At 45.8% G+C, this 24,566-nt stretch overlaps 1 protein-coding gene across 4 annotated transcripts in view; it reads right to left on the reverse strand.

The window, feature by feature from the left end:
* Positions 1-298: 298 nt before the first annotated feature.
* NCALD (neurocalcin delta) overlaps positions 299-24,566 on the reverse strand; it is a 489,836-nt gene continuing 465,568 nt past the window's right edge. For all 4 annotated transcript variants that reach the window (XM_053558841.1, XM_053558842.1, XM_053558843.1 and 1 more), the window contains 2 exons: positions 6,542-6,647; positions 299-2,908 (listed from right to left, as the gene is read on the reverse strand). In XM_053558841.1, coding sequence (XP_053414816.1) covers positions 2,811-2,908; positions 6,542-6,647 — 204 coding nt within the window. In that variant the 3' untranslated portion in view covers positions 299-2,810. The remainder of the gene's footprint in view (positions 2,909-6,541; positions 6,648-24,566) is intronic.

Consider the following 24,566-nt stretch of genomic DNA (forward strand, 5'->3'; position numbering starts at 1 on the left):
AGGCCAGTGTCAGAATCTAGAGCCTCACTAAGGCACAGGGTCAGCTGGGGCAACAGTTTAGGCATGAAAATCCCACATTCCAGATGATCATATAAAAAACAATAAACTTACTTTAATGCCACACAAGAGCTACATAAAAGCAGCAGATGTGGGGGCCACTCTACATGATATTATTTATAAACACATATATCATCAAATCCACTGTGGAAAGTGCCCCTTCATCCTACAAATGGGATGGACCAGCACCCTCAGCACCCCTTCCCCAAATGAGGTACAAATAGTCAAGCACTCTGTAGACTCCTTCAGGTCGTAAGCCACTTTATTCCAGTCCCTTAGACATCACAGGCTGGCTTTATCTGGTTCAGAACAGGCCATATCCAGAGGTCCCTGAACACAGAAATGACAATGAGCAGCCCAGCACAGGAGTGACCCACACTTTTTTAGGCATTCTGCCCCTGGGTGTCATGGAGTCCCTGGGCCAAACTTGAGTGCCCTGAATTAGACATACAAGGGCCTGCCTGGGAAGGAGGAGAAGGAGAAAAACAACCCTTGAGAAGACACAGACAGGGTCAGCAGCAGGACAAGGGCTATTTCCGCACGCCCTGGGAGCATCGGCATTCATTAGCCAAGCGTCTGGCTCTGTTTTCTTTCCTGAACAGCTGGAGACCTTCCTCTGTGCTCCTCACCCCAGCTCTAGGTTCTAGGGAAGAGAGTGGGTCTGGCTCAGCAAGATGTCATGACCAAGGGCAGGGCCCAGGCAGGTTTCTCTGATCATTAACTGACTTCACCCATCAAAGGAGAACTAAAGGGAGAAGAGAGGCCTTCAGTGCAACCCAGAAAAAAGTGGGGTGCAACTCCTGAACACACCCATAGGGGGTGCTGGGCCCCCTCTGCACTCCATGACTTAGGTTAATTCCCTGTTTTTCAAAAAAATATTTTACCCCTTGGGCCATGAAGGAATTTGGCAAGTCTTGGTATAGAACCACTATGAGGAAAACTAAGATGACATTACCAAGTCCAGGTCTCAGAATTTCATCTTAAAGTTTGGTTCATTTTGGTCCACTATGCAAATTTGGATTTTTGCTACTAGCTAGACTGAACTGAGGTCATGTACAGGATCCTGGAGGTTAGAAAGGACTCAGTGACACTTCCCTCCTGGTTGTGATGTTTATCTTTCTGCTCCGCTTCTACAGGAGCCCACAGATGCAGTTGGGACGTCTCTGCCTTCTCTCAGGGCAGGTTGCCCATCATACCAACTGCTGGTGAGAGTATATGGCTTGCCTGTGACTGGCAAGTTTTACTCTTAACCTTCATTTCCAAGTAATATCTATGAGGTCAGGCCAAACAGCAAATTTGTGCTGTCACTTCTGGAAATAGAAATCTGCATTCAAGCAAAATACTTTTGAGTTCTCCATAGTGGGACTTGGAAGCCACAGACTCACTAGTTCATATCTTCTTTACAGTGAATTAGATCAAACCAAACTCTGAGCCTTCGAAAGGGCCACTGGGGACCTGGAAAAGTGAGTGTTCCATATATGGCTCCCTAACCATATACATGGATTAAACCACTGGGAATTCCCAAGCATCCATGCTATCTTTTTTAAGTCTGCAGAATATTCAATCTGCTCAGAAAAGCCCCAGGCCTCCAATTTCATGTTGCCAATGAGCTGCTGGGCCAGGTGAGTAAATCTCCTGCCTCAGTCCTCCCGTAAATGCTGACCTCCTGGAGCTCCTCTTTGACATGCCCTAGCCACACCGCTCTTCCTCTGCTCTCCCAGCGCTGCGACTCTGGAAGGACATTCAACATTAACATCGAGCCCTGGGCAGGGTCATTCTGCACTTTTATGGAATACATAAAATATACTTGTTGATTGGTACATTTGTGCAAAGACAGATATGACTTTAAAACAAGACATAGACATTCATTATAATTGGCTTACTTCACAATAAGCTACTAAAACAGTCTCTGGAATAAGATTGTATTAGTGCTCACTAAACATGCATTTCATTTAAACAAGGCAAAAACACTTAATTTGGTCTGCAATACCCAATATTTTATATACAGCAGTCTTTTTTTCTTTTTTGTAAATAACAATAGGCAGTAAGATGGGTCTGGTTTTGGAATATGTTACCCTCTGTATTTAATTTCCAAAGACACTCATATCAGCTCAACTAGTGTAAACCTGTGGGGGAAAAAACAGCTGAGCCATCTCTTTCCTCTCCTCTATTAATTTACCTTGAAATGTTCACAGCTTAGAAACTACAGCCTGCTGGGAGGAGGGTGGAATGGGCTCCCTGGAGGAATGTCCCAGTCCCAGAGGCTGACTTGTTCTTGGGGAATCCAGCCTCAGGTGCCACCCACCCGGCCCCTCTGCATGTGTGCAACAGCAGGCCCAGGTGGGGTGTTCTGTTCTTCCAAACAAAAGCCCCCTCAAAGCTTCCAGGGGAATCACTGGGCTAGATGGGTTTCCCTTCTCTTGTAGCCTCCCACCCCACCCCGAGTCTTAGGTTTTAGAAGAGAGACATTAGAATTGAAAGAAAATAATAATAGTAACGATTACAAATCGTCAAACAATGAACACCGCAAAGTCTGTCCATGCTCTCCACAAGCACACTGGGGCTCTGGGCATTCCTGCGAAGCATCCACGACAAGAGAAGCTGAAGGCGTCACAGAGGGAAGCACGTCTGACCGCACAGGGGGCAGCATCACCATCAATATTGTTTGGCAAAAAAAAAAAAAAAAAATCTGTTAAAAAGAAAAATCAAAGGGGGACACAAGCAGCTCTACACGTGGAGTGGTGGGGCGCAGCTCAGAACTGGCCGGCGCTGCTCGGGTCGCACTGCAGGAGGCGCACTATGGACGGGTCGCTTTTGGCTCCTCGGATGAACTCTTCCAGGGAAAGTTTTCCTAGGAAGCAAGAAGACAGGTGAGTGGCAGCTGGCGTCAGCTACATGAGCATACACCCTTCCCACCGCGTGTTGGTGGCAGCAGCCGCTTACCTGCCCACAGCTTCACAGCCACTGGATGCAAAGCTGTCACCTGTGCCACGGAAGGGCCCAGGTGCCGCTCTTTCCAGCATAAGACCCACGAGGCAGGGTCTCTGGCTTGTTTGCTGTGGCGTTGCTAGCCCCAGCCTCAGTGAACATGACAACACAGCACCACTTCCCGAGAGCCCACTGTGTGCCCGTCCCTAGGCCGGGGCTTGGGGGAAGGTGACGGATGACCTTGACTTGGTCCCTACCCTCGTGGCCTTTCAGACTCCAGGTGCCCTGGAGGGGCTCATTCAGTATTTGTGGGATAAGAGGCACCTTGTGCCTTCATGAGAATGAGCTGTGTCCTCTCCGCACCGAGGCCATTCCCATAATGTTCCTGGGAGCCTTCTGGGCCTCTTCAGGCCACTCCAGCGTACTTAGGTTTGCTGCAAGAACCTCTCATATCTGGGGGAGAAGCTGTGACATAGCATCCGTTCATTCTGTCAGGCAGCACAAGAAGACAGCTGCACCCCTCCACCACTACCACCAGGGTGGAGAATGAAGTGAAGGTGTGCGTGTGGGGAGCAGACACTGCCTGCCTGGTTTCCTCCTGCCCTGATGGGCTGGAAAAGGGCGACCTGGCAGCCCGGGGTCCCACTCCTGCCCAGTGACCCTTCCTGCATCAGCCTGGCATGAATTCTCTTCTGGAAAGGCCCCTCTGTCACTATTGCTGTGGGGAGGAGAGGAGATTGGATAGGAGCTGGAGGCCACAAAGCCCTTTCACCATTCCCGGTACTTCTCTTTGCCTGCCCTGCATGGGGAGTGACACAGGTCACTTCACTGGTAAATGTGGGAGGAACTGCAGGACATTTTTGCTCCACGTCACCCTCCTCCTTTCCCTTGGAAGAAGCTGCCCTACAGAGGACTTATTTCCACCTGCTCCTCCATCATGGACAGGCACCAGTCCACCTTGCTCTGCACAGCCCTTGGGGTTTGTCGGCACGTGCTAGGACTGCCACACTGAGCCACATCACCCATGGTAGCCCTGTCCTGTTGCCTCAGTTATTGCTTTCTTATTTCTTGATTTATTCCAAACCCAGACAGGAGGTGATTCCCCCAACAGAGACATCAATAAATATGTGTTGCTCTCAGCCACAACCTCTTGCCCCAGACCCCAGTTCTTGTTTAACCAAACCCATTTTATCTACGTGAAGCAGAAAGATGGGGATTTAGTCATTAGTTTGTCTTCAATATGTAGAGTTGGTCCCCTCTAGGTTTCATGTTCTGACCGTTTTTTAAGAACATGCCCCATCCACGTAGTAGTCAGAATGATGATGGAGTCCTCAGAGTTTGCAAGGCACCATGGGAAGGAGACAGCAGCAGCCACCCAGGACCTTGGAATCTCTGAGGGCGGCTCTGGGAGGCACCACTTGGTGGTGGCAGAGACGAATCCCACCTTTGACTGGACCTCAGGCTTCAGAGCTGGGCTTACCTATGGCCCCAGGCTTTTCTCTTCCAGTCAGAGGCCAGGGGTTGAATGCCAAGAGCCTCAGGCAAGAGGAATCTAATGGCTGGGACTCTCTGTGAGGTCTGTTCTGCTCCAGGCAGATAGGGGACCAGGTGGCCTCAGCCCTGGGGTCTGGAAACTAAGCACTGAGCTAAAGCACCCAGTCTCTTGGTTGGGTTAAGATTCCTCTGACCACTGTAGGCTGTGAGCCTCCTGCTGCTTCCTCCTCCCCTTCCCTCGCTGCCCTTTCCCTTAGGGAAGTACAGGACTTGAGCATTCGAGGTCTAGCCCAGTTAGGGCTCTGCGATCCTATAGCATCAGGGTGCCAGTGGAGAGACCCTAGTTGGTTGCCTATGACCAGCACACAGGACATTATCCTGTGGCATTCTTGGTCTTCTTCCACCCCCCAGCCCTGCTTTAAAAGGGTGGGGACCTAGAGCAGAGCACAGACCCCTCGTGTGCCCTGGAGCAACAGCAAATCCTACCGTGTAATATCAGTAAGTTTATTAGCTACTAAAATAAGTCTGCGCTTGTTTCCTCTTTAAGAACAATCAAATTTAAGGAGAAATAAGATGTAATGGGACAAAATGGCACCTGGGTGGAGGAAACACAGCAAAGGAATTGGCCCGCACTGTGCAAACCCAGACTTTCAGGCAGCTGGTGACCCAGGGTGGGGACAGAAAGAGAGAGAGGCTCGCTCTGCTGCAAAGCCTGCTGTTTTCTGTACATTGACGCGAGGTGGGGCGGATGAGTGTACGTGCACATATTTGGCAGGAACTGCTGGGGACTCTGAGACAACAAGTGGGCTGGTCAGAATAGCAAAAGCTGCAGAGCCTATTAAGGACCAGGCCCTGAGCTCAACACTTTAAACTGGGGTATAACATCTAAATAGGGTTGCCAGATTTGGCAAATAAAATACAGGACTTCTAGTTAACTTTGAATTTCAGATAAACAGCAAACAATTGTTTAGTATAAGTATGCCCCAAATATTTACACTAAAAAATCCCTTGTTCATCTGAAATTCAAAGATAATTGGGCCTTCTGTATTCTATCCAGCAACTCCGTATCTAAAGTCCTTCTATTCTTTTTTTCTTTCTTTTCTTTTTTTTATTTTCTCTATACATATATATGTGTTTATTTGGTTTCCACTTTTTGCCTTCACAAAATTAAAAAGGCTTAACACTTAATAACAATACCAATGTTTAAGATAAGGACTAGAGACAAAAGCCTCGTGAAGAACGAATGAAGATAAATACATTCAGAAAAGAAATCAGACAATTGCTGCAACAAAATATTGAGCAATAATAATAATAATGCAAAAAAAGTAACATTCATATTGTCAGATAAGAGTATGTCTGTCATAGAATGCTTTGTCAAGTCCTTCTATTCTATTCCAACCCTCCTTGTTACTTTGTTGGGTTTGAATCGTGCAGGTGGTGCCTTCTGGTGAATTTCAGATAAACAGCAAACAATTGTTTAGTATAAGTATGCCCCAACCTGCTGGCCATCTCCCTTCCTCACTCCTCCCGCCTCCCTGGTCCCTCAGTGACTAAGGGAGCCCATGTGTCTCTGGGAGACCCAACCCCTTACAGCACACACAAAACACCCCAACAGGATCCCATGAGCAGGCTGGGGTGAAAGCTGCCAGCACCTGGGTCAGATGACACAACCCCTCCTCCCATTCTGATTGGCCTGCAGGGACCCAGCCTGCTGTGCCCTGGGCCTGTCCTGAGGACTGGCCTGTGCTAACAGTGCTTTCTTGGGTTCTTCCATTCCTGCTCCGTAAGACCCATCTGATTTTCTTGGAGGTAGAAGATGACTGAGAAGGAGGAGAGAAGGGCCTAGAAAGAAGGCATTTGCCCATGGACTGGGATCAGCTCTGTAGTGACCACCTAGTCCTCTTCCTTCCTGCCTGGCCAGGAAGCACGGAGGGTGTGATAGCCTCATAAAGGGTCTCCAGCCAGTCCCCAAGACTGTGTCCTCTGGTGTTGTTTCCCTTCCTGGACTCCCTGGCCCCTCCCACAGCCCCACCTGACAGAGCAAAGAGCCTCCGCCTCTTACCGTCTCTGTTGGTGTCCATCTGGCGGAAGATCTTTTCTGTCCTTTTCTCTGGGGTTGACTCATCTTCAGGCATTTTCATTACGGAGGAAACCATTTTATAGATTGCCTGGGGACAGAAGCAACATGGCGGTGAGGCAAACACCATATGGCACACAATACTCCTATCATTAAACCTCCCAAATGCAGGGGTGAGGGGCTGCCCCTATCCACACAGGCGCTAGCCCTGTCCCTGCTGAGTTGTGGAGGCCCAGTCCCCAGTGCGAGCCAAGCCAGCAAGATGTTATCCAGTAAAGACCCTCAGGAATGACAACTGGCAGGAAGACCCACTAGACTAGTGATTTTCAACTAGAGTGCTGTGAGACGATCTCAGGCATGCTCCAAACATTATTAAAGATAATTAATTAAATTATTTTCAAAAGAAAAGTTCAAAGCACAGTAAGTATATTCATTTTGGATCAATATAATTCAAATGTGTCATGGAAGGATAATTATAGCTTCAAGTGTGCTGTGAGATAAAAAAGGTTGCAAAACACTACACCAGACCCTGTATCTGCAAGATCAATGTGCAAGCAAATTCCCAGGAATCCTGAGACAATGCAGCTCTGACTGAGCAGGGCTGGGGCTGGGGTGGGACTGAGATTCTGTGTTTCTAATAAGCTCCCATGTGATGCTGCTGCTGCTGTTCTGAGGACCCTACTTCACGGAGCAAGGCCGTTGGTGACATTTCTCAGGCCAGAGAGACAAATAGAGGTCTCTTGTGGTCTCCATGAAGGCCCCACCAGGATGATGAGCACACAATAGTGTGCTAGTGGCGTTGGCATTGCCGCCAGGCAGACACACCTGGAACCCATCTTCATGTTCTTCCCCCTGTAAGTGTCAAAGGTCTTACAGTCCTTCTCTGCAAACTCCCAGCTGGCCCTGAGATGGAAACAACCCGCTATCTGAGTTTTGCATTAAATATGCAGTCTCAGGCCCAAGGTTAACTGGGTACAGCTGTGAAATCTGATGGGCAAGAAGGAGTGTTTTGCAAGCAGTGCTGAAACTGTCTTCCCTGCCGCCTGTGGTCTCTGCATGGAGGCCTCAGTTGTCAGAGGCCGTTTCTGTTTGGGAAGAGAAATGGAAAGGCAGAGCACAACTTTGCTAATCAAATTCACTTTGGGCACCTCAGCCCTGAGTCAAAGTTCTAGAAAAAGTAAATTTTCCTAGGGGTAGGCAGAAATTTCCAGAAATTTCTAGAGTTCTGGAGGCAGCAGAGCAGCTGGAAAGAGCAGAGAAAGGATGGCAGCAGAGAGAAAGTGGCTTCCAAATGGAAAATGTGGAAAGAGAGAGGGACACCAAGTTCCAACTTAGATGCTTTCTGGCCTTGTTAAGGATCAGCCCTGCCTGAAAGTGCTGAAAATATTTTGGATAAAGGGGGGCAAATATTCTAGTCCTAGTCAATAAAATAAGAAGGAACACTTGACTGGCCCACTGTGCTGACCCTTGGGCTGATCCTGTCCCTTAGGGACCCCTCTGATCAGTCTCCCTGAGTCTGCCTCGAGCCTGCCCAAACCCCTGCTGAACTCTAGAGCTGCCTCCACTGCGACAGTCTGGGAGGAAGGTCAGGCTTGGGGTTATGGCCCATCTGGGGTTATAGGTGTCACTGGGGTAGGCTCAGCCATGGTCAGCTAGAGGTGGCGGGCAAGCTGTCATCTGTCCTCCTTTCCCCTAAACCCCTGCTTGCTGTCTCCTCCAGCCCAAGTCTGTGCCATATGTCAGGCTGTTAGGAACAGCTGACTTCTTGGGGTGGGGGGGGTGGGGGTGCTAGAAAAGGTCATGGAGATAGATCTCTTTTCACAAAAGGGTAGACAGAGGCCCTAAGATTTATTAGGGCCAGAAGAATATTTAGTAACTGTGGAAAGCAGGACTCTTTCTATAAGGTACAGTGAGCTCTCCTCGGCTTTCTGCATTCCCACAGTGGAAGATTTTCTGTAATTTCTGAACAAGTCAAAATGGAATCAGAGGCAGCGACTGACACACCCAAATAGGCAGGCACCCCCTCACACAGATTTCAAACTCACACTCCACGCCCAGGGATCTTGGGATGACAGCAACAGGAGTGGCAGAGTACAGAGTCTCACTCTGTTGTCCCAGACTACAGTGCCATGGCCTAGCTCATAGCAACCTCAAAGTATATTCAAACAATCCTCCTGCCTCAGCCTCACAAATAGCTGGGACTATAGGTACTAGCCACAATACCCAGCTAATTTTTCTATTTTTTAATAGAGATGGGATCTTGCTCTTGCTCAGGCTGGTCTTGAACTCATGAACTCAAGCAATCCGCCCACCTCAGACTCCCAGAGTGCTAGGATTATAGGCTGAGCTACCATGCTAAGCCTAAGGGCCTTGTACAGAGTCAACATCACTAAGTTAGCAGAATTCATTCAAGAATAACTGCCACCCCCAAGTGCCTTCTTGTGTATTCTTTCTCCGCTGTTAACCTTTCTTCTGTTCTATTTTTCTTATAAATTTCCCCCTTTATCAGTTTACATTTTTCTCAGTTTCTTTTCCTTCTCCCTCTTTTCATGTAATTAAACATATTCACATGAAACCCCTTAAAAATTCTATTCCTTTTTTTTGAAACAGAGTCTCACTATGTGGCCCTGTGTAGAGTGCTGTAGCGTCACAGCTCACAGCAACCTCAAACTCTTGGGCTTAAGTGATTCTCTTGCCTTAGCCTTCCGAGTAGCTGGGACTACAGGTGCCCGCCACAACGCCGGCTAGTTTTTGTTGCACTGTTGTTCAGCTGGCCCAGGCTGGGGGGGAACCCGCCAGCCTCAGTGCATATGGCTGGTGCCATAACCACTGCACTACTAGCACTGATCCCCCTTAAAGATTCTTTATCTGTCAAAAGCCAAGGGCTCTCCCCTTAGAAGCCATGTGAATGTGCTGTGGATACCCACTCACCAATGCAGACAGTCTCAGTTGCTGTGGATTTGCAAGCCCACCCACGGACCCAGGTCAGCAGTCCCCAACCTTTTTGGCAGCAGGGACCGGTTTCGTGGAGGACGATTTTTCCACAGACTCGGTTGGGAATAATTGAAGCCCATTACACTTATTGTGGGAGCCCTGAGCTTGTGTTGCTGCAACTAGATGGCCCCAGTGCTAACATCACCACCTCAGCTCCACCTCAGATCAACAGACATTATAGCCGCCTAAGGAGCGTGCACCCTAGATCATCAGTGTACAGTGGGGTTCATGCTTCTATGAGAATCGAATGCCCCACTGATCTGACAGGAGGCAGAGCTCAGGTGGTGATGGAGCAACGAGGAGCGGCGGTAAATACAGATGATGCTTTGCTTGCTTCCCCACTGCTCACCTCCTGCTCTGCGGGTCAGCCGGGTTCCTCATAGCCCACGGGCCAGTACCCATCCTAGGCCCCAGGCCTGGGGACCACAGCTAGGTTATGAAAACCTCAGTTCTTTAGGTTACTCCTGCCCACCGTCTCACTCAATCATACATTCCTCAGTCATTCATCAAATATTTATTGAGAAGCCACTATTGCTAAGTATCATGTTTGACTCAGTCCTTGCCCTCATGGAGTTTGCTGCTGAATAAGGCAGACAGACATTATTAGAATAATCAGAAAAGCAAATAGAAAGCCACTGTTGAAGAAAATGCTACCAAAGAGGGTGTTCCGTCTCACAAGATGACATAATAGAAACTTGGCCTTGTCAGGAGGGCTAGGGTAGGCTAGTTCTTCCCTGAGGACTGATGATTGAGCAAAGGCAAAGGCACAGGGTGAGGGAAACACCGTGTGGAAGCCCAGGTTGCAGGCGTGCAAGATATAGTGCAAGGACATGTGCAAGAAATAGTGCAAGGACATGTGCAAGAAATAGTGCAAGGACATGCGGCACCAGATGCGGCTGTAGGGTAGGTCCGGACAGCCCGGTGGGCCTCACAGACCACATCTGGAGATCTGTATCTCTCCAAAGAGCAACATAAAGATGGACATGACATTAAGGTTGATTTACCTATTTACCCTCACTTTCCAAATTTAACTCTATGCCCTTATTTTCAGGGAATGGTGTTTAGAGAATTGAAAAATGGTCATTCATAATTTATTTAATAATTATTTATTATTGTCCACTCTGTGCTAGGTGTGGGTACAAGACGGATATACTGTCTCTTCTTTTATTTATTTATTTATTTGAGACAGAGTCTCACTTTGTCACCCTCAGGTGAGTGCCGTGGCGTCACAGCTCACAGCAACCTCAAACTCTGGGGCTCAAGTGATTCTCTTGCTCAGCCTCCCAAGTAGCTGGGAATACAGGTGCCCACCACAACACCCGGCTCTTTTTGTTGTTGTTGCTGTCATTGTTGTTTAGCAGGCCTGGGCTGGGTTCAAACCCACCAGCCCCAGTGCAGGTGGCTGGTGCCTTAACCACTGAGCTATGGGCACCGAGCTGTATCTCTTGTTCTAGACCTCACTAATCCTCTAGCGGAGGACTTGGATGGTAATGTACATCATTAATATCACCTCATTTTTTATAAGCACCATTTATTTTTTGTTTTGTTTTGAGACAGAGTTTCACTTTATCGCCCTTAGTAGAGTGCCTTGGCATCACAGCTCACAGCAACCTCCAACTCCTGGGCTTAGGTGATTCTCTTGCCTCAGCCTCCCAAGTAGCTGGGACTACAGGCGCCCACCACAACGCCCAGCTATTTTTTTGTTGCAGTTTGGTCGGGGCCAGATTCTAACTGGCCACCCTTGGTATATGGGGCTGGCAACCTACCCGCCGAGCCACAGGAGCCACCCCTATGAGCACTGTTGAGATAGATATAGTCATTACAGTGATGTCTTAATAGTTGTTATGAAAGCCTGTACCCAAACAACCTCTGGGTCTCCTAGTGGCAAATAAACCCATTGATCTGAAGCACTCCTTGGAACTGTTGGCCTCTAAGGCTTGGTTCCATGAATTTCTTCTCCTTAGGATTCTGCTGCAAAATCAACTGCGAGGTGATTCCCTTTATATGCGTGGTCCAAGAAATGAACACAAGCCCAAGCAGACACAGGAACGTGTGTGAGAAGAGAAGGCTCTCACCCTCAACAGAGTCTTCTGAAGTATGAGTCTTTAGCTCTTAGGCTACAGGAGGGGGTTGGTACAGAGAAATGAGGATAGGTTAATACCACAACCAACCACCCACCTCTCATCTCCTCCCCCACAGGAACACGGTCAGAAGGCCCTGACATGAACATATTTGCAAATGGGGCTTCTGTAATGGGCCAGGAGGCACAGTGCCTGAGTATCCTATGGGTTGAGGAGGAAGTGAGTTCTCCTTTAAGAGGCTCACATTTCCAGATGGCTCTTTCATGACACTCAGACTAATTAAAAAAAAAAAAAAATTGTGCATCAATTCACTGCTAGGCATTAGTGAATTATTTATAAAACTAGATCTGTGACACGCATGGTACCATAGCAGAGAGCAAAGAGCTGAGGCGACAAGTCCCTGTGGTCTCCAGAGTAAGTGGATGGCTCGCCTGGCAAAACCACATTTGGGGAATTGTCTGTTCCTTTGCTCCCTTCCCACGGCATCAACAACTGAGAGCTGATTGTATTAGAACTGCAAAATCTGGACTGCACAGCACAGAGAAAAAAGAGACATGACCCCAGACAGCCTTTCTGAAACAAATCATGTCTTTTGTTAGTTCCAGTTGCCCCCACCTCCCAAAATGTAATGGGATTCAACCATGGAGAGACCAGACTACTTCCCTACTTTATTTTTAGCAATGTCAAGAGGCCTAGCAGGGGCGCCCTGTGTTTGATTAAACTTAAAGAGTCCTATTCTCATCTCTGGGTGGATGAAGAGCTTTGGCACACCCAGGCAGGCTTGGGACAGCTCCCCACTGTGGCCAGGGCCCCTACCAGCTTCCTTGTGGCCTACATTTTTCTCTCTTTTTCCCTTTGAAGGAACAACCTCTTGGAATGCTAGAAAGGAAGGATCTCATGGTTGTGGGAGGGAATGAGGGCAGGCACAGCTCCCAGAGTTCACACATAGCCTCTTCTCTGAAGGGGAACCTCACTGATTCTTTGCATCAGAAAATTTAGGGTCTTCTAAGAGGAAACCAGGCATCTAAGCCTTTCCAAGAGCAGACTAAGGGCAAGAGAAGTTAAGCAGTATAAAGTTTTTTAAATGACAAAGAACGGCACCATCTTTAGAAGGTACCAGGAAAGGGGGACCATGAAAATCTTTTTTTGGAAATGGTAATACTTTAAAAATAGGATTAAGATCTACATGTACGGAATGGCATAAGTCCTTTCCCATTTAGAGCTGGAAGAATAACTTAAATCAGTAATTTCTGGGTTTTCATAGTGTTCTCCTGAGTTGCTTTAAGCACCTTCACAGGTAGGGAGGTGAGAGGAGAATACGGGCCCATTTCTTTTTCAGCCAAAGGAGTTTTATTCTTATACCTAATTTTCTGTAAGATTTTACTTGGGGAAGGGGGAACAATTTTTTTGCTGCTAAAAATTGAGTTTGAAACCACTGAACCACTTTGCACGTTCTTCCCTTTGTGGTACTTTGATCCTCAAAGATAATGAGCAAGTCAAAGATTCATACCCAGAATCATCCCCCTGCTCACTAGGGGAGCTTATGATTTAAAAGAACCCCATGCTATATCCCCTTTGAAGACTTGAATGGGTATGGGAAGTTAGATGTAGTCTCAACGTGAGAAGAACTTTCTGATGTGCAGGGTGTCCAATGGCGGGACAGTGACGGGCTGCTCTGTAGAAGTCAGTCCAGGGATACTGAAGATACATGCAAGCAAAGGCTGAGCGGCCATCTGCTGATGACATTGACAAGTAGGTTTTCCCAAAGCATTTTCCAGGAAATAGTATCCTTTCAAGATGCTCTAAGATGGGAGAGATCCCATCATCAAACAGCTTGAGAAACACTGCTTCTTACATTTACCCCCTTTTTGGAGCACCACGAGGAACACCAACACATTAAAGATTGAGGAATCCTACAGTAAAGAGACCTGCTGACCTCTGTTTAACCCAGTTTTCCTCAAACTGCTCTGGCCAGAACCCTTTTTGTTTGTCAACAAAGCACCTATGAAAAGTTTATGAAACTAGTATCCCAAGAAAGTTCTGTCTGTAATAGGATCAATTCTTACTTTGGCTTCCTCTTTAAATGGGCTTTGTTTACTGTTCCTTTGTTTTTTTGGACAAGATAACCTATAAGGCTTCTCCATGAGATGTGCCTTCCCCATAGTTTCTAGTGTAAGCTAGGGATACTATCATATTCATCTTTATACGCTCTGGAGTCTAACACTTGGCTTATGCAACAAACCTTTGTTGACCTTTTGATAAGCACAGGGGACTATGCTAAATCTCTCTGATTAGAGAGAGAAAGCACAGCCCTGCTCTGATGGAGCTCATAGGACAAGTGGCAGATGGCCAGGTAAACAGGTATATACCTTAAAATGAGAGCAGAGAGTGCTGCTCCTAGCTAAGATGGAGTAACAGGGATTGAATTTATTACCCTCCCACCTAAAGCAACAGAAATAAGACCCAAAAGACAATATATATGAAATAATAGTTTTCAAGGCACTGGGAATTGGACATCAAAGGACAGTGAGCCCTAAGACACTGGAAACAATAGAAGTGAGCCCTGTGATGGCCCCAGCCTAACACCTTGAGAGAATTTCCAAGCCACCGTGCCATGATGGGGAACCCATGAGGCCCCCCCGGTGGACTCACTGACTTGGGCAGTGGAGTTGAGAGTCTGAAGACACCCAAGTGGTGTCACCAGACAGGGTATAGAGAAGGTCGCTGTGCAGAGAACTCCAGAGAGCTCAGGGATTCGGCTGAGTCAGTGTATGCATGAGAGAAAACTACCCAAGACTCGGGAAGAGAACCAAGTGAAAGGACTAAAAGGAAAGTACCTGCCTCACACCAGGTCAAGAAGAGTGCCTGTTTTCATCTGTCAGGCTGGAAAGCCTCCTGAGACAGGGGGCTTTGTCTACTCATAAAGGTTTTGCCTCAGTAGTGGGGAATAATTAGTCCTATAGGTGAGTACTTCTCTGGTGTTGCCTAACAAATCTCAAAAGCAAGATCTGGCAAGTTCAGACTGTTTCCCAGTAACTGAACTAATACTCAGAACAAAGTGTAATTATAAGGCTACAAAAACATCCAGCACTTAACATGGTGAAGTCTTTTTGAGGAGATCATAAAGTAATTATCTTTTAGTGACGTTGTTCCTGATTAAAAGTATCAGTCTGTTTGAAATTAACAAAAAGTAGGAGCAGTATTATGCAGATCAGTAATACTAAAATAACAAAAGACACTACAGAAAAGCTAGGTTAATGTGGATGAGACTGGGGCATGGTAACCTCTCATGGGGGAGAGAGAAAGGTGTGGTAAGAGGACAGTCCAGGCTGTCACGTGAGGAAAGGTGGCAGGATGTGAGAGATGGGGGTGCCTTCTGGAATCTTCCTGTTGACGGTTAGCTGACGGAGACATGGAGCATTCAAAAACCACAACGTGAGATGAGGCTTCAGAGAGCTGGGGTCACTGCCACAAAGCCTGTTATTTGCCTCATTAAGGAATTTAGATAGTGTTTGAAGTGAATGGGTAGACAGTCAAAGAGTTTAAGCATGAGAGAAGCATAGTTACAGCTGCAGTTTGGAAAGCTCACTCTGGCATCAGTGGGAGAAACAGAACAGAATTGGACAGAACAGTATTCCTAGTCCTCTGCAATCTTCTAGAACCTCATCGAGGTAGACTCCAGGAATCCTCCTCCTTGAGCCTTGGTGACCCACAGAGACGTCTGTGACCTCATTGCCTGGGGGTGCGTGGGGAAGTGATGTGCTGTGACCTCCACAGTCAGGTCACAAATGCAGCTACGGTGCTGCCTGGTTCTGTTTCTTGGGACTTTCAGCTTTTAAGCCCTGAGCTGCCATAGAAGGAGTCTGGCTACCCCGAAGCCACCGTGCAGGAGAGAGCACGAGGAGAGACCACAAGGAGGTACAGAAGGAGGCCCGAGGACCCCCAGCCGTTCCAGCTCCCTCCCAGAGGCCTGTGAGCCCCCTCAGCTGATGGTACATGGAACAGAGATGGAATCCCACCAAGTACCAGATTCATGGGCTAAATAAATGATTGTTGTTTTAAGTCGTGAATTTATGGGTTTGTTTGAAATATATAAAATTTAATAGCTAACCAGGATAAAGTTATAGTACTATAGGTAAGAAGTGTGAGCTCCAGCAACCCCAGAATGTCTGTTCAGGAGGGTGAAGATCCCTTTGGAAGGAATTGCCTGCAGCTGCCTTTGCATCAAACTTTACATAAGATTGAAAAACTATTAAGTGTTAATATCTAAAAGTGATGGGTACTAAAATGAGACAGCGGCAGGAATGGACAGGAATGATGGATTTAAAATACATTAAGAATGCAGATTTAATAGGTCTAGTGACTGTCTGAAGGGGAGTGCCAAAGATGTCTTTTCCTCAATTACAGGATGGATGGGAGGAGTATTTAAAAAGGGGGTGGAGGGACTGGGGAGGATTGGGCAATGATGAATTTGCTTTTAGAATATGGACTTTTCGGTACCATGGCAACATCATAGTAGAGATGTCCCTTAACATTGGAGATAAATATCTGGAAGTAATCTGTTTCTTCAATCATAATACAGGATTGATAAGGCTGTTGTGAGGATTGAATGAGATAGTGTTTGTGTATTAGGATTAATAGTGTCCTGCAAAAATTCATGTCCACCAGGTACCTGTGAATGTGATCTTACTTGAAAATAGGACCTTTGCAAGTCAAAAGGAGATCATAATGGCTTCTGATGGGCCCTACAGCAATGACTGGTGTCTTTATAAGAAGAGGGAAATTTGAACACAACACCCAGAGATAACACTGTATGAGGGTGGAGGCAGAGACTGGAGTGATCCAGTTGTAAGCCAAAGAATGCCAAGGATGGCCAAGGTGCTCCAGAAGCTAGGAAGGAGGCAGGGAACAGATTGCCCCGTGGAGCTTCTAGAAGGAACCAACCTTGTTGACACCTTGTTTGCTGGACTTCTGGCCTCTAGAACTATGACAGAGAAGAACAAATTTCTATTGTTTTAAGCCTCCCAATTTATGATAATTTTTTTATGGCAGCCCTAGAAAACCAATACAGCTTAGAGAGCCCTTTGCTTCTGCCTGGCCCATAACAACCACTGAGAAGAGACTTCTCAGAGGAAATGGAAGCACTAGAGGGAACCCTACTTGGGAATATCTATATTTAGGGAGCAGGAGAAGGGAAGAAGTCCACAAAGAAAATTTGGAAGGAGCAACCAGAAAGTGGTGCCTCTTAATTACTTAATGGTTACAATGGACACATTTGGGCAATGGTTACCCTAAAAGCCCAGACTTCACATCTATACACTATGGCCATGTAACAAAAATGTACTCTGAATCTATAAAAAGAAAATAAACTTTACAAATATTTTAACAACTATATTCTAGAAGAAAAAAGAAAGAGGCACCTTTTAGATAATAAGCACTCATGTTTGCTAGATGCCATACTCAATGCTAAGAAATAATATAAACTCTTAAGCTATAGAGTGGCTTCTGATAAGAAAAGAACAAACTCAATGCAACCAATAAGCAAACACTAAGGTCAGTTCTTAAAGAAAGTCATTAGCCCGAGCAATTGCTTTAAAGAATTTTCTCCAGGAAAGAAATTGAAGTTGCATTCCAGATTAACATCTGTGGTCCCCATTCATAATTGAGAATTAGGCAAGGGTTTGGAGCTGAATTTCCGGGGACCATAGAAGATGAACTAGAAACTTTCCTTGCCCCTTACAATTCCCCTCCTAGAATCAGAAGAGCACGGTGTTTCAGGTCTCTAAGGAAGGTATTAAAAGTGATATGGTGTCTATGACACCAATTTAGAAAGGCTTGAGGGGGGAAATGCAAATACTTCTCAGAATGTGCTCCTGCAAAGAATGTCAAGAAGTCTCTATGGCCCTAATTTTGATCTCGGAGGCACAATCATGCATAGGATGGTTGTCTGAATTGGTCACAGTTGGTGTGCTGGAAACCAGGAGGGATTAATCTGTGGGTTTGTTTGGTGCCCGTAGAGGGGACCTTCCTTTGCATGGCCACCACCTTGACCACTGCCCCACCCCACCCCAATCTCCTCATCTGTTTGCTGCATAGAAGTGTATGACTTTATTCATCACATGGGTAAATAAGAATTGTTTATGATTTTATTCATCACATGGGTAAATAAGAATTGTTTTTTTTCTCATACTGCCAAAAGTAGCAAAATCAAAATCTTTGTTTTGGGTTGTCAAGGTATGTCCAAACACCTTCCTTCAGTTTCATTCATTTAAAAGGTGTAAAAATGGAGAACGGATGTATTCTAAAGTACCTTGCCTTTGTCAAAAATGCAGAATACAAATGCCTACATACAGTAACTGAGAAAGTGCCATGAAGGCTATGTTGAACAGTTTGATGAGAATATTTCCGATTCTATATGAAACCCACACATTGTACCCCTTGATTGCACTGATGTACACAGCTATGATTTAACAATAAAAATAAATTAATTAAAAAAAATGCTGATCAACTTTGAACACAACTAGTGGGAAGAGACTGATTCCAAATTAGCAGTTATGTGAACTCCGAGTGTTTTCAAAGCAATCAGTAACATCAAGTAGTGAAAACATTAATTCGAATTATTCTAACCTGGTCTTTCAAGTAAGTTCCCTAAGGACCACTATGAGTAACATTACATCAGCCTTTGGATTCTTTGGGAAAGGCTCTCTCTTGAACTTGAGAACAAATCCTCACGAGCTGTCCCCCAGATAGTCCCACCGTATGATGTGTCACTGTGAGCTCAGAGCAGCCACATTCTTTCTGGGAAAGGTGATCTTTCTTTTGTCTGCATCCTGTGAGCACCAGAGCAACGTAGTTTTAGCTTACTTTCGGGCAGGCTGGTCTTAGGTGGAAAGCCAGTAGGAAAGAAGGTGAGCAGTCCTGAAGCCAAGAATCTCTCCTCTGTGATTTCTGCCAATTGGAGACTTAGGTGTATTTCCTCCCTTTTCTTTGTGAACATAACATTTTACAACTGGGCAAATTTGACTTTAAACTTAATGAGGCCAGGTGCCGTGGCTCATGCTTGTAATCCTAGCACTCTGAGAGGCCAAGACTAGTGGATTGCTTGAGGCCAGGAGTTCAAAACCGCCTGAGCAAGAGTAAGACCCTGTCTCTACTAAAAATAGAAAAACTAGCCGAGCATTGTGGTGGGCACTTGTAATTCTAGCTACTTGGGAGGCTAAGGCAAGAGGATCACTTGAGTCTAAGAGTTTGAGGTGGCTGTGAGCTATGACACTATGACACTCTATCCAGAACAATAGAGTGAGACTCTGTCTAAAAACAAACCAACAAACAAACAAACAAAAAAACCCTTTAAACTTAATGGAAGATTTTATGTATTACGTTCTCCATTGAATCAGAAATAAATTCCATTTATTGAGCAGGGAGACACCCTGTCCCAGATCTGGAAACGATGGTTGGAATACTATGAGCCAACATCTATTGAGTAACATCACGATGGGCACTGGTTTAGGCACTTTACTCCTAACAGCTGATTTCCCACTTGCACTCACTCATGAGTTAGGTGCTCTGAGTAGCACCAGTTCACAAATCAGGGAAGTGGCTTGAGAGATGTTAAATAACTTGTTCAAGGACACGTAGCTACTCTGGCGGGATCATGAAGGGAAGCCAGGCACTCTGCACTGAGGTCTATACCCTTCATAACAATGCTCAGCTGTCTGCAACAAAAGGAAGCTGAGGCTTTACGGGACTCAAGGAGAAGGGAAAGGAGGAAATGGGAGATTGAGAAAAGAGAAAGGTGAGGCAATGCGGACCCCTTTGTCCACAATGGCTGCTCTGACGCTCCTGGTCTTCTTTTAGTTTCCTCTTCACCTTCGCTTTGGATATAAATGATTGCTTTTTGTCCAACCCTACAATTTTCAGTCAATCTTGAGAATAATGCAGTATAGCTTGTTTATAAATAGCTAATGACCATTCTATAGGGGAAAATTTGACCTTTCAAGGGTCCTACTTAGCTACTTTCTGAGAACAGAAGGAAGGCGAGTATCATTCCATTTGCCTCCTACATGATATCCCTTGAAGGGCTGTGGACCCACTCATTGATCCGTGAATTCAGCATTCCCTGAACCCCCCTCCCCCCAAGAACCCAGAGAACATCCAAGTGCTCATGGCAAAATCAGTGACACCACCGACTTGCTCGCTTGGCCCTTTCCTGAGACACAGCTGGCCTGAGGGACAGGAACTGTGTAGGACAGGAAGGATTCTCCTTCCCCCTGCAGCGATGGGCTGACCGCAGCCCCCACCAAAAGGGGAGACTCTGCTGTATGATGAGGAAAGGTCGGGGTTCTTATCTGGTTTAAGACTGCTGAGAGATGTTTTGTGATACAATAATAAAATACCAAGCCTAACACATGTTCCTAAATTTGTCACTTAAAAAAATAAACCCATGAATGTAAAAATGTTCATTTGAGGCTCTAAAAATAAATCTGCATATGGTTTTGCTCATTCATCCAGATGTTGATATAGCCCAGAAAATATTTTCTTTAAAAAGGAGCATGGGCGGTGCCTGTGGCTCAGTGACTAGGGCGCCGGCCCCATATGCCAAGGGTGGCGGGTTCAAACCCAGCCCCAGCCAAACTGCAACCAAAAAATAGCCGGGCGTTGTGGCGGGTGCCTGTAGTCCCAGCTGCTCGGGAAGCTGAGGCAAGAGAATTGCGTAAGCCCAAGACTTAGAGGTTGCTGTGAGCCGTGTGACGCCACGGCACTCTACCCGAGGGCGGTACAGTGAGACTCTGTCTCTACAAAAAAATAAAAAATAAGTTTAAAAAAAAAAAAAAAAGGAGCACAACTGCATTTTGGTATATGTGATAGAGTGAATGGCAGTCCCTGAAGATGTCCACATACTCTAATCCCTGGAAACTGTGAATACGTTACCTTACAGAGCAAAAAACTTGGCAGATGTGATTAAATTAGGAATATTGAGCTGGGAGGATTCTCCTGGTTCATCTACAGAGTGCAGGTGTAACCACCGAGATCTTTACAAGTGGCAGAGAGAAGCTGAGTAAGATGCCTGGGTGGAGGGCACGTGACTGACTCCACCTGCTGCCGCTGACCTTGAATTTGGATGGAGAGAGTCATAGGCCCCTGAGAAACTGAGGAAGCTTCCAGAAGATAGAAAAGACGAGGAAAAACATTCTCCCTAATAGCCTCCAGAAGGAACACAACACTGAGAAAACCTTAATTTTAGTCCAGTGAAACTGATTTCAGACTTCTGACCTCCAGAACTGTAAGACAGTAAATGTGTAGTGTTTTAAGCCACTAAGTTTCTGGTGCATTGTTACAGCAGCAGAGGACACTAATGTGGTGTGGTCCCATACAGAATTCATAACAGTCTCATACATTTTTAGAGTCTTTTCTACTAATGTTAGGAAATACAAAAAAATTTGTAGCTTGTCATTACAAATGTTTTTCTTTGGATACCGAAACTAAACCACTGGAAACAACATCTGGAAAGAACAACTAGGCAATTTATGAATAATATTTCTATACCCCATTCATTGTTAAGCCTAATTATAAACTTGCTTTTACCCCAATCTTCACCCTAACCAGTTATTAGCATTTGTAGGTGAACGATCATGAATCTGCAATTTTCATTAGTTTCATTGGTGAGTCATGGAGGGACAGAAATTCAACTAAGAATTTATGTATGGCCACTTGTTCTCAAGCTGCAAATTACATGTTAGCAAATGGAACCTTAATTCATGTCTGCTTCTCCTGGTCTGCAACTTGCCTCCCCCTCGTCCAACTTTCTAACAGATGTTCATCCAGGCCCCAAACAGAAACAAGACAGTGGTGCTTCTGAAGCAAACGGATGTTCCCCTAAATGCTGTGAACCTGCTAGAACAAAGAAAAGAGGGTCCACACAAAGGCACCGAGCTTCCTGCCACAGTGACAAGGCCTGGGGAGTGTGGGCTTTCAAAGAGGGAAGAAAAGAAAAGGAGGATAAAAAATAGAATGGGAAGAGCAGGAAGATGCGCAGCAAATCCCAGTGCATCCAGAATAATTGAAAGCAGGGAGATTAGCATAACAGTGTGACAGAATACATGAATCGTTGCTGTGCAAAGTAGCCAAATACAATAACCTAACCCTCAATATGAAAACTGTTCTAAATTTAATTTAATCTCTTTGATGATTTTGAAGTTGCCTCAGGGTGCTGCAATATTTCCTTTCTGCAATCATGAATATTAATCACCAACGCTTAATGCTCTAGAAAACAATTTGGGGAATCCGAGCCTTCCATTGGCAGGTTTCTTTAGAGCCACTGGTGTACAAGCATTTCTTAAGGGACGAATGTCCTTATGGTTGTGGCCTGGAAATTTACCACAGATCTGTGAATGGACTGAGGAAAGAAAATGCCTCTGTCAGGACAAATCATCTTCCTTTTTATGATCACTTTTTATATCCCATAAGGAACATGGTGGAATAGCCATGGCCCAGCTGAGCAAGGGCCTCCTAGTGCCTTTTGTAGATTCTGCAACCTTCCCGCTCCTGCAGACTGGATTCCATTACACAGGGACAGTTCTATTTTCTTCCCTTCACTGTTATTCCCAAGACCAAGTTTTTAGGAGGTAATCTATGAATGTGTGCATGATTCTTTAATTTTTTTTCCTTTACTAATTTTTTGTGACGATGGGGGTCTTGCTGTATTGCCCAGGCTGGTCTCAAATTCCTGGCCTCAAGCCATCTTCCTACCTCAGCCTTCCTAAGTGCTAGGATTATAGGCATGAGCCACTGCACTCAGCTGTGAGTAAAACTCACATGAGCCCTCAAGATCTGAAGGTCCCTCCCTATATCAATTCTGGCCACAAAACCGTCGGCTGGTGACAGGCAGAACAACTGAGCAAAAGTATCCGACAGGATATATCACAGTGGTTAATCAGACTCCAGTCAGGAAGAAATTCTCTCCAGAAGGAGAATATCCCCATCCCTTTACCACAGAGGGGTGGAGCACAACACTCCCAGATTAAAAAAAAACAACAACAACAAAAAAACACAACATAAAGCTAATGAAAATGAATCATCTTCTGTATTTTAATATCACCTTAATTTTTAATTAGCAAAGGTTAAGAAAAAGCAGAACAGTGCAGTGATACAGGAACAGCCTTCACACACTGTGAGCACATTTGGAAAAACCATTTGGCAGAGATATCCAGAGCCTCAGAAATGCTTGCACCCTCTGGCCCAGTAACTGCACTTCTGGGACTAAATTCTAAGGGAATAATCCTAAATATAGAAAAACTTTATGTACAAGGATTGCTGATCAATTTTATTTTTAAAGTTACAGCATGGTGTATAATAATAAAGACTGGAAACAACCTAAATATCAAAGAGTAGGGGGAAATTAAGAAAATTAAAAATATATTGTAGGGCTATTATGCAGCCATTAAAATAGCTTCTTAAAAGTTTGTAGACCATGAAATACTTGTGTTATTACATTAGGTGAAAATGGCAAGATAGAAAACTTCGTCTACATGATGAATTTCATATACATTATGCAATCCCATTTTAAATGCATAGAAATAGAACCAGGAAAGATACATTAAAAATAATTAGCAGTGATTCTCTTTGTAGGTACGGTGGAACTATGAGTAATACTTCTCTTTATCTTTTCTGTTTTTCTGTCCATATTTTTACATGTTACATATGTTTGACCTCGAGGGAAGAGGGATCCTTTATTTTTATTTTAACAGCCACTTCTTTAAGGAATTCTCTGAAGGATGCTCTGGGTAAAGGAAAAGCCACTAGCCAGAAAGAAGGAACAGGCAGATCCTGGATAATTCCCAGTGATAAGGATGGGTCACTTTGGGTCCCTGCTTCTGCCCCTCACCAGCGTTTGCAGTTGTCACTGCAAGGGCCCATGTGGCTTCAGTCCCTATGGCCTGGGAGCACCTGCCGAAGGTGACCTGTGAAGGCCCACTAACAGGTCATCTTGCAAGTCTCTTTTGAGCTCTGTTCCTATTTCCAAACCAAGTTCCCTGGAATTTTTTATAGGCAAATACCACTGTACCCCACCCTCCTCCTCACCAGTAGCTGAATTCTTTCTATCTCCTTGTGCTATGCCACCCACCCGTCTAATATCCCAACAGTCCTCCAGGGGCTGCAGCTCTCTCCCTCTGCAGGATATCTACCTGCATGTCCTGGGATGAGTGCTGGCCTCTGAGACAAGCCCTCCAGGAAGCCAAAGGTCGACTCTCTCGGACCTGTCATCTGCTGCCAGATGCTTCCCCATCGTGCCCCACTTGCCTGCCAGCCTCCCCTGCACTGCCCACCACCCCCTCCTTGTAGCCTGCTGCTAAGCCCTCCTGGTCTTCTCCCGAGCTTGTCTCTGTCTCCTTACGATCGTCTTTGGGCCCCACCCACTGCTGAGCTGCTGTCATTGCCACAGCCTGAGCTCCTTATCCTGTCTACCCCTCTCCCCACATGTGCTGCGGACCTGAAAGGAAAATGTCACCAGCACTAGGGCCCATTCTCCTGTTCCATTCAGAAAACTTGGTCTGGGAGAGTGATTTGGGGAAATGAAATGGAGTGTCTCTTACTAAAACGATGGGGGCCTCAGTTCTACAGTGCTTGTATCTCTGATGGGGTGGAGCCTAGAGTCCAGGTTTCTGCTATTACTCGAAAGTCTGATAATGTAAATAATTGATGGCGATGATGATGATGAGCTTTTAGTATGTCTGACACTGAGCTAAGCATTTAACTTGGAGAGTCGCGCCTCATCTTAGACTAGCTCCACAACATGGATGGGTACACTGCTGGCAGCTCCAGTCTACAGATGAGCACACGGAGGTTCACATAGGTAAACTAACTGGGTCAAAGTCACAGAGGTAGTGACTAAATGATGTGGGACTTGAATCCAGGCCAGAGCTTGATTACTGAAC

This window comes from Nycticebus coucang, chromosome 13 (genome assembly GCF_027406575.1).
Source record: "Nycticebus coucang isolate mNycCou1 chromosome 13, mNycCou1.pri, whole genome shotgun sequence".
Lineage (NCBI taxonomy): Eukaryota > Metazoa > Chordata > Mammalia > Primates > Lorisidae > Nycticebus > Nycticebus coucang.